Below are 10,770 nucleotides of genomic sequence, written 5' to 3' on the forward strand. Positions count from 1 at the left end.
TTTTGATATTTTATTAAATTTTTTCAGTGGCCCAATTGCCATAGTTTCCAAAGTGGCAAAGGTACTGCTTACCGGTCTCATCAAAGTAAGTGGACGCGAATCAAACGAAGCACACGATGTGCAAAATGCTGGGCTCTCCGCGCTCGCACAATTAGCGCGCACCTGTCCGGAGGTCATAAATCAGGATTTGAAAGTGGTGCTCGCATTTTTCAATCATTTAGCCAATGCGTCAGCTGATCTGCAATCGTCCATACGTGATGCTTTGGTCGCCATGGCGCCGGCATTTGCTTGGAAGTCACAAAAGTCTGCCGAACAGGCGGAAAATCTCGAGGAGAATGTACAGCTAAGTGGACAACAACATTTGCTATTGGCCATGCTGTCGGATAATGTGGAATCGAAGCAGCAGATCGTGCAGAATGCTACAAGCGTATTTCTCACCACTTGCTATCCCGAATATTATGCGCCTGCGCGTCTCTTATTGCTGCTAATTGCTGGCGAGCGGTATACTGCACACTTTTATGCTAAAATTGAATAAAATTTTATATAAATATATTTTATATCCAGCAATCACTTGCACGACACCGTCACTACTTACTTGTATGGCGTTTCAAAGAAGGATCATGTTGACTACAATCTAATCTACTCCGTGGAATATGTGGAGCAACCAAAAGACGATTTCAATCAATTATCAACTGAACGCCGTCCGATTGTGTTGCCCAGCTTTAAAAGCATCATGCAACATGTTAGTCAAATGGCTGAAAGACGTTTGTTGAAGAATTATGGTTGCGAGACAATTAGTAATGTCAAATTGGCATTCTCTCAAACCGTCTACGAGGAGGTAAATAAAAAAAGAAGTTTTGTGAATCAAGAGTAATAATTGTTTTTGCTTATAGATATTGAACTACTTGCGCATCTGCCTTTGGTACTCAGCTGGCGCACGTGCCGCACCCGGCGATGAGAAAGCGGCAGCCAAACTGAAGTCGTATATAGCCGAAAACTATGAAGAGAGTGAACAAAATGAACTGCATCAATATGTGTTGTTCGTTAAACGTTATGTGGAGGCTAAACGAAGTGAGTAGCGTTGAGTAAACGGCCATCTCTCCGACCTTTCTCTCTTCCTCGCTGCACGGAACCTAACACTCTTTCCACTAAATCCATAGCGACCATATTCACAAACTGGACGAAGGAGTACAGACTTGACCTTAATATTGCAGACAATGGCGTTAAGATTCCGACTCTTAATAACCCAAGAATTTTAGGTGGCACTCTCGACAGCCTGTGATTCTTCACTCTTTGTAAGACCGCGATTATAGCCAAAGTACAGAGCCGCAACAAAATCCTCAAGCCACTAGCTGGTAGCACATGGGGAAAGTACAAAGAAATGTGGTTGGCAATATACAAGGCAATCGGGCGGCCGGCCCATAACTATGCCACACCAATATGCTCCTAGTTAAGGCGCATAATAAATTCCTCACCAAGCAATTCCTGCTGTGTTACTTTCGCAGATATCATGCCTGCAGTCACCTGCTTTGAACGGAATCGCTTCCTAGTAGCATCATGAGGTCATTCCTCAACTACGTCGACGACGTCAAACAACACCTCGACAAGACTTCGAACGCAACTAACTTCCGACAAGCACTGACCGCCATTCAAAGTAGAGCCATTAACACCTTCACCGACTCCCTCTCAGTGAATGGCGTAGTACTACCACCCATTGCAGACGAAGAGCTCTACTTGCCGCGAGAAACGATAGTGACTCTTGCGCAGCTTCGTTCTAAATACTGTAGCAGGTTAAACTCCTACTTATCCAGAATAGACCCTGACATATCAAATATATTTCCAGCGTGCAATGAGTCTCCGCATAACACTGGCCACCTCTTTGCATGCCCTGCTAATTCTACTCCGTTGACACCTTCCTCCCGTTGGTCTGTCCCCGTCGAAACAGCATGTTTCATGGGCTTACCGTTGGAAGACGTCGACGACAACTTATCTAATCTTTACCATCCTCATGGGGATTAGGTACCCGTTACAACAAGAACAAGTAGCATTGAGCGGAAAACACAAAGAAAAATAGAGCCCAAAATGCTAATAAGAAATGCTAACACAAGAAAAATCGTTTACTTCGTCTGCGCTGAAACTTTATGCCCTTCACAGGTGCAAAAAGGGTATAAAACGATCTTCATCTTGATTTTTACGTTCAGTTTGTATGGCAACTACTTATATACATATGTATATGCTATAGTGGTCCGATCTGAACAACTCGTTCGGAAATGTTAGCAACTAGAATTTACGCCAAATTTCATGGCGATATCTTGTCAAATACAAAAGTTTTCCATACTAGAACTAAATTTTGATCGTTCAGTTTGTATGGCAGCTATATGTTATAGTTATACGATATCGGCGAATCCGACAAATGTGTAATTTCTTAGTGAGAAAAAGTCGTATGCAAAATTTTAGATCGATACCCCATAAACTGGGTTACCATTTCGCGTATTTACCCACAGACGAATATGGCAAAATCGATTTAGCTCGTCACACTGACCATTTATGTACATATCCGACGTTTCTTTCTTGTCAAACTTAATAAAATTACTCAAAAATTACTAAAATTTAATTTTTTTCAAAAAACTTTTATTCATTCAAATATATTTCTATAGCCGAGGTGAACTTGCTCTGCCTTTACGATTTACTAAATGTTGCGCCCGAGCTGCTGACCCAATCGCACATGCATCTGCTTACACCACTGTCGAATTCTTTGAAGGATGTCTCGGAGACAATGCGTGCGCATGTGGCTCAGGTTTATGGTATACTCTTGGCTTTTGGCTGCAAGGACAAGGAGTTTGATGCACAAGTAAATAAAGGAAAAAAATATTTTTCATTAATTGTTCTTATAAATTATATTGATTTTAGATCAGGGAATGCCTCAGAGAGCTGCCACAAAAATCGCTAGAGAATAAGCATGGTTGGATGCTGGTCTTGGGTCACGCCTTCAGTCGTAAAATCGCGTTGTTAAAGGGCACATCAGCCAAGCAACTGCATGAATGGGATGTTTTCGTTAATACAGTCAAAGTTATAGGTAAAAAAATACGAATATTAAAATATATATGAAATGGAGTGCGTGAATTTGTAAAATAAACATTTAACCGCATATAATTTTTACAGTTAAAATGATGCACGAATCACAGTGGCTGCTAGTTGCCGCTGCCGTCAAATGTATTTCGATGATCGGAAAAATGGCCATCATACCAAATGTCGAAGTGGAAATACTAGTGCCTGTCGCTGCCGACAAAAACGACGATGACGACAATATTGAATACGAGAGTAGGTTACGATACTCGCTCTTAGCTCCAAGTCTCACTTTTTTTTAATATAACTTTCCATTTTTCCGTTTAACAGCCGCTAAAGCCTCAACGAAGCTTCTGATTTATCATGACATTTACACACTGTTGCGCAATGTTTCGGTGCGCGCACGCGTACGTGAGGATGCTGCGCGTTGTCTCGGCTATTTGGCCATTGGTGATGGTGAATTCTTTACACAACGCAATTTGGATAAGTTTTTGGCAATAATAAAGACGCAAAAAGATGTTGCTTTGAATATTGCCATTTCGGAAGCTATGGTGGCCACACTAAACGGTTATGATATAAACGCTAGCGATGATTTTGCTAACAAACATAAGAGTAATCCGTATTGTAATGATGAAATGTTTGAGAAATTTATGATGTCGCTGGTGCGTTTGGTGCCAGAGCCAAATGTGCATTCGAGACAGGTGAGTTTGGTGGTTTGTTTATAATTAAACATATATTTTAGTTTTGTGGTTAGTTGTGTCAACCATTCAATATTGTTTATGAGACAAGCGGTAAGATAGCTTAAAGCAGTGGCAAACCGACATATATGGCTAACTCATCACTTGTGGTAAAAAAACGATTAAAAACATAATTCACCACTCGTGGTGAAAATATTATAACTCACCACACGGTGAAAAACTATAAAAAGTTTATCCTAACTCTTGTAGTATAAAAAAATAAAATTCACCACGCGTGGTGAAAAACTATAAATTAAAACGAGTTGAAAAAATTGTAAAATAAATCTAACTTACCACTCGTGTTGAAAGTATTATAAAACATCTAATTCACCATGCGTGATGAAAAAACTAAAAAATCTATCCCACTTCTGTTGGTGAAAAACTATAAAAAAGTGTAGTTCGTAATAAAAAGATATAAGAAATCTAACTCGCCACTCGTATTGAGAAACTTTATTTTAGACTTACACTATACATTTTCAAACAAATTTTGCCGATCTCCCTGAATACTTTTGCATTAAAGGACTTTAGCGTTGAAAGACTGTTACAAAAATTGTCTTTCTCAAGTACTGGTAAATTTGCTTAAATGGTTAACTTATGACTCGTGATGAAAAACTATAAAAAATTTAATTCACCACACGTGGTTAAATAAAAAAGTCTAACTCACCACTCGTGGTGAAAAAACTATAAAAAAATTAAACACCTTTTGTGGTGAAAAAGTTATAAAAAAATGTAATTCACCATTTTTTTGTTTTTCTTATTACACAGGCCTCATCAGTTTGGCTACTGGCTTTGATCAAAAATTGCAGCCACCGAGCAGCTGTGCTCAAGAATAAGGAAATCTTGCAATTTGCATTCACCGAACTGCTCTCCGATGACAGCGGTAAGTTGTCAAAACACCTAAAAAGCAACTTGCTACATACTATTTTGGTTTCTTCCGTTGTAGAGTTCGTGCAAGATGTTGCCTCGCGTGGTTTGGGACTTGTCTACTCACTTTCGGATACCAACAGTCAAAATGATTTGGCCAATTCGCTTTTGGACCAATTGATCGGCGGTAAGCGACAAGTAAATAAGGTCAGTGAGGAAACGGAGCTCTTCGCCGAAGGCATGCTGGGCAAAACGCCTACTGGGTAAATATAAGTTTACTGAAAGAATGACGTAATGAATTAATAGAAATTTAATTTTTAACATACAGTGGCAACATAACCACCTACAAGGAACTTTGCTCACTCGCTTCCGATCTCAATCAACCCGAAATGGTCTATCAATTCATGCAATTGGCCAATCATAATGCCGCTTGGACCAGTAAACTGGGCGCTGCTTTCGGTTTGAAATCGATAAGCGCTGACTCGAAAGCCAAAATGCAACCCTATCTTGGCAAGATCATACCGCGTCTGTATCGCTACAAATACGATCCAACGCCGAAAATACAAAACTCAATGATTTCCATTTGGGATTCAGTCGTAAGCGATCCGAAAGAGTCGGTGGAAAAGTATTATTGGGAAATTTTGCGAGAAATATTGGACAATTTAACGTTCACCGAGTGGCGTGTGCGCATCGCTTGCTGTTTGGCAGTGCGTGATTTGCTCAAACGCCCGAATGGCTTGCGCTTGCGCAGTGATGAAAAGAGACTGGATGCCATACGGCAGAGTAAGGCTGAAAATGAGGCGAATAAAAGCGTCGCCAGCACACCTATGGAAGTTGGTAAGTTACAAAACTCGAAATTACGGTTATAAAGGAACCAAAATTTAGCAGTAGGCATGCCCGCCTTCCAATTAGAGATTCTTTTTTCAAAAGTGCTAAAGCAGCAAGGTATTTTTATTCCGTCGTATAGTACCGTTATAATGAATATGTGTAAGCTTGTAAGTACAGTTAAGTAAAAAAGTTGCAAAAGCTGTTTCATTTCATCGTATAGTACCATTTGAACAGACTTCTCGATATATTTCACTATATATATGTATATATTTATATATATACATATATGTTAATTAAAACAAAAAAATTAAAAATAAATTTTAAACAACTATTATTTAAAAAAAATATTAAAAAAAATAATTTTTATTCTTTTAGTTATTTAAAAATTTAATAACAATCAAAATTTAAAAAAATTTATGCAAGAAAAAAATTTTTAAAGAACTAAAAAAATATGTAAGAAAAAAATAAATTAAAAAATTAATAAGGAAATTAAAAATATGACAAAAAAATAAATCGAATAAAAACAAAAAAACAATATGTATATATACATATGTATGTATACATATATTTATGAGTGTTATTTAAAACACTTGCATTTCGCTCCAACTTCGCCTTTGCTTATCTTTATTATTATTATTTTTTTTGCTAATTTCGCCTTGTACTTTCTAGATGAAATACCCGAGCCGGAACTGCAAGAGCTGTGGGCGCAATTGTTTCGCGTCATGGACGACATACACGAGGGCACGCGTTTAGCAGCTCAAGGATCTGTTATGTTTCTGAGCAAGGTGTGTTAGAAGTTTTTTATAATTTAAATTTTTTTGGATTTTTTCAAGTTTTGGTTTTTAATTAAAAAATATTTTTTGTTTTTTTTTCTTATAATCTTTTTCCTTTTATTTTTTTACATATTTTTTTTAAATAATTGTTTTCTTTTTTTAATTTAAAGTATTTTTAAAATTTATTTGACTAAATTTTTTTTAAATTTAGTTTTATATTTTTATTTTTAGTCTTTAAAATTCTTTCTACTTCTTATTTTTTTATTTGCTTTATACAATTTTTTTATATTATAAAGTTTTTTTTGCTTTTTACAATTTTTTTTATTATTTTTTAATTATATTGATATTTTTTAAATTGGATTTTTTTTAATTTTTAATTTTTAATTGTTTGATATTAATTTTTTGACATTTTTTTATTTATTTTTAATTTTGTTTTTGTAATTTTTAAATTAACGTTGAAAAGTTATTTTGTTTGTATTATTTTTTTTTAAGTTTTTTGTTTGTTTTATTTATTTTAGTTTGGTGTTATACAACTTTTTTAAATTTACATATATTTTTAGTCATATTTTTTTATTTAAATTTCTTTTTAACGTTTATTAGACTTAATTTTTTTGTTATTTTTTAATTTTCTTTTAATTTTTTAATTACATTAATTTTTTTAATTTTAAAGATTTCTTGAATTTTTAAGTATACTATATATGCTCTTCCGATCTAGTTTTTTAATATTTTATATTTCTTTTAATTTGAAATAATTTTTTTACTTTCATTTGATGGAAATTCTTTCAATTTATTTTTACTCCTTTTTTCCTTTTTAAAATGTTTTTGTGTTTTATTTTCTTTAATTTTTATTAGATTTAATTTTTTTGTTGTCATATTTGTAATTTTCTTATTATTTTTTTATTTATTTTTTAATTAAATACTTTTCAATTTTTTTTTAATTTTTACTTACATATATTTTTTTAATTGTGGTTTTATTACTTTTAAATATTTTTTTTTATTTGAAATATTTTTTTAAATATTACTTGTTTAAAATTTTGAAATTTATTTCGAATTTTTAATTTCATTTTTTAACTTACATTTATAAAACATATTTTTGGTATTTTCTTTTAAATGTTTTTTTGTATTTCTTTTTCTATGTTTTTTTAATTTTTTTGGATTTTTGTTAATTATATATTTTCTTAAATTTTTATTATATTTTTATGTCATAATTTTAAATTCCTTGATAATTTTTTTTACTCTATTTTTAATTACTTATTTTCTTTTTTAATTTTTTAAAAATGTGTTTAATGACATACATGTTATACATTTTTTTTAATAATTTTCTATTTATTCTTTTAAATAATTATTCTTTGTATTTTTTAAATTTTTTATTATTTTTTTATTATATTTTAATTATGTATATTTTTGATAACTATTTATTAATTTTTTATTATTCTTAATGTTTTGATACTTTTTTTTACATTTTTGTGTATTTTTGATTTTTTGTTTTATTACTTTGTTTTTAATATTATGTTTTTAATTTTTATTTTTTTTTTTTTTTTTACAATTATTATTATTTTTTTTTAAATTTTTTTGGATCTCTGTTAATTATATATATTTTTTAATTTTTTATTATATTTTTTGTCATATTTTTAATTGCCTTAATAATTTTTTTACTTACTTTTTAATTAAATATTTTTTTTTTTTTTTAAAAATGTTTTTTTAATTTTTAAAATGTTTTTAATGCTCTTCCGATCTTATATAAAGTTTGTTTTTAATATTTTTTTGTTTATTCTTATAATATTTTTTTTAATATGAAGTATTTTAAAAATTTTATTTCAAAAATTTTTTTGAAATTTTTGTTTAATTTTTTCGTCATTTTTTAATTCACATTTTTAAAATGTTTTTAGTATTTTGGTATGTTTTTTAGGTTTGTTGTATTAGTTTCTTCGCTTTTTTCCTTTTTTTGGAGTTGTGTTAATTATATTTTTTTTTTTTTTTAAATTTACGTTTTCAAAATGTTTTTTGTAATTTTGGTATTTGTTTAATGTTTTTAATTTCATATATTTTTATTTATTTATTTTTTTTTTTTATTTTCTTTTGACAATTATTCTTTGTATTTTTTTACATATTTATTTTATGTATTAAGTAATATTATTTTATTTTTCACTTTAGCTTTGTGTCTCAGCCGCTTCATCAGATCACGGCAAATCCGGTCTGGCAGTCGCCTCTTCCATTTTACCGCTACTACTACAGACTGGCGTGACACACACTGTCGCCGATATACGTAAAATCAGTATTCGTACAATTTCCGAAATGATCGATTCTTCGGGTTCATTAATAGCGCCACATTTGCCGATGTTGATACCGTGTCTGTTGAAGGCCACCGGTGAGGTGGAGAACTCTAAGCTGTCGTACTTATCAACACGCTTGGGTGCAGATAATGAGGCGCAAGAAGCTGTGGACACAGTGCGCGCTGAGGCTGCCAAATCACATCATACCATGGAATCGATATCGAAGGTGACCTTGAGTTTTTGTGTGTTATAAGCAATGTTTATCGCTCAATATTTTTATCTCTTTTTTTCACTCTCTCTCTCTCTGTCTCTCACTGGCTGCAGTGCATGCGTTATATAGATTACAAAGTGCTTGAGGAGACGACTCCCGCCGTTTTAGAGTTGATCAAAACGAATATTATTTTAGGCACGAAGATTGCTTGCGCGCATTTCGTCTGCTTGGTGGGTTGAACTTTGTTATTGTTTATATTTTTTTAATTATTTGTGATCATTATTATTTTGTAAACAAAAAAATGCAGATCAGCATACGTGTCGGCAAAGACATGTCGCCGCTTGTCGGCAAATATCTCGCTGCCTGCTTTGTGGGCCTGAAAGATCACAATGCGACCGTGCGCAAATACTACGCGAATGCCGTGGGCCATTTGGTGGGCATAGCTAAGGTGATTTACACAGCGAAAAAATATTTTAAATTATTAGTTTGTAAACTAACTGTATTATTAATTATACCGTTACTTAGGAGAAGTCAATTAAGAATCTCTTCGTCAAGCTCGATGAACTCTACATGGAGAATTCGGCAAATCGTTCCGTGCCACTCGCTATACAAGCGATTAATAAGCGTCACAACGATTTGTTGAAAGACTATCTCGACGATGTATTGCCGTTGGCATTCTTCGCCAAACACGAGGAACCAAACGATGAGAACAAATCGAATATTGAGCTGTGGAAGGAGTTGTGGAATGAGATTAGTCCCGGTGATGCCGGCATACGCATGAATTTGCATGTGATCATACCGAAATTGGAGAAATCCCTAGATGAGGCCAGCTGGCTGCGTAAGACACAAGCCGGCAATGCTATACACACGATCGCTATGCGTCTCAGCGGCACCATAGAGGCCGAACAACGTCTGCGCTTAATCAATTTGCTGCTCGGCGAGTTGCAAGGACGCACATTCAAAGGTAAAGAGCGTCTGCTGCAAGCTTTGGCTGCGTTGTGTAAGGGACTCGATCGTCATCATGAGATTACGGCACGCATAGTGGACGCCGCATTGCGTGAATGCCGCAAGGAGGAGCCGCAATATCGCACGTTGGCGCTGCAGGCATTGGGCGATATACTAGAAGAGCTCGAGGTGGATCGTTTTGAGGAGGTCTACAATATGATCTGGTATTTGCTGGAGGAGAAGGAATTGCGCAAAGAGGAAAGCGATGTGGTCGGCGAGAAAACGCTAACCGCCGATGAGCGCAACAAACGCGCCACAATTTTCAATAAATTAAAGGAGACCGTTTGCGAGACTTTGGGCAAGTCATGGCCAAAGCATGGCGTCGAAACGCAATATAAATATCAGCTGCAATTTGTCGAGCGTTGCTTGTTGTGTTTGCGCAGCAGCACGCGCCCCGTGCAGGTGAGCTTATTGGGCGCGCTTTGTAAGTTTGTGGAACGCTTGTGCGTGTTCGCAAGCGATAGTGCACCGCCTGCGTTGGCGGGCAATCAGGAGAAGAAGGTGAAGGTGGACAATTGTGAGGCGCGCGATATGATTGTGGAGAAAATCTGCAATCAAGTGCTTTCGGCGGTGATTTATGCATCGGGTGGGTGAGAGAGAGAGTGAAAAATGAGAAGTTTAAATTTATAATTTTCTTTATTTTGTGCAGCTCTGCCACACACCGGCCTCAAGAAGGAATCGCTCAACATTGTATTAGTGCTCATTAAACGCTTAACCGATGCCAAAGACCTAAAAAATCTGACGCTGGTGAAAAGCGCTTTCGAGGAGAATTTAGCGAACTTCCAAAAGGATCCAACACCCGAAGTGCGCTGTCGCGTCAACGATATTGAGGAGAAATTCAGCAAGTTCACTTTCAAGGACGATTGATAAGCATTGCAGGCGCTCGCTTTAAATGTTGTTTGACGCTGCTAAAAGTGGCCATTGACGTCACAAATACTTACATACAGAAATGCATATGAATATATAAAATACAGACGTGATTTGAGTTAATAAAACTAATTATATAATATCAA

The 10,770-nt window shown here is 34.7% G+C and overlaps 1 protein-coding gene across 1 annotated transcript in view; it reads left to right on the forward strand.

Annotated features, from left to right (window-relative positions):
* Nucleotides 1–10,770, forward strand: part of LOC120770651 (proteasome-associated protein ECM29 homolog) — a 12,652-nt gene extending 1,882 nt beyond the window's left edge. The window contains exons 6-21 of the mRNA XM_040098247.1: nt 28–501; nt 565–838; nt 894–1,071; nt 2,658–2,851; nt 2,911–3,076; nt 3,163–3,321; nt 3,397–3,767; nt 4,569–4,683; nt 4,747–4,930; nt 4,996–5,504; nt 6,165–6,280; nt 8,423–8,767; nt 8,866–8,982; nt 9,060–9,200; nt 9,278–10,343; nt 10,407–10,770. Coding sequence (XP_039954181.1) covers nt 28–501; nt 565–838; nt 894–1,071; nt 2,658–2,851; nt 2,911–3,076; nt 3,163–3,321; nt 3,397–3,767; nt 4,569–4,683; nt 4,747–4,930; nt 4,996–5,504; nt 6,165–6,280; nt 8,423–8,767; nt 8,866–8,982; nt 9,060–9,200; nt 9,278–10,343; nt 10,407–10,624 — 4,627 coding nt within the window. The 3' untranslated portion in view covers nt 10,625–10,770. The remainder of the gene's footprint in view (nt 1–27; nt 502–564; nt 839–893; nt 1,072–2,657; nt 2,852–2,910; nt 3,077–3,162; nt 3,322–3,396; nt 3,768–4,568; nt 4,684–4,746; nt 4,931–4,995; nt 5,505–6,164; nt 6,281–8,422; nt 8,768–8,865; nt 8,983–9,059; nt 9,201–9,277; nt 10,344–10,406) is intronic.

Source organism: Bactrocera tryoni, chromosome 3 (genome assembly GCF_016617805.1).
Source record: "Bactrocera tryoni isolate S06 chromosome 3, CSIRO_BtryS06_freeze2, whole genome shotgun sequence".
Taxonomy (NCBI): domain Eukaryota; kingdom Metazoa; phylum Arthropoda; class Insecta; order Diptera; family Tephritidae; genus Bactrocera; species Bactrocera tryoni.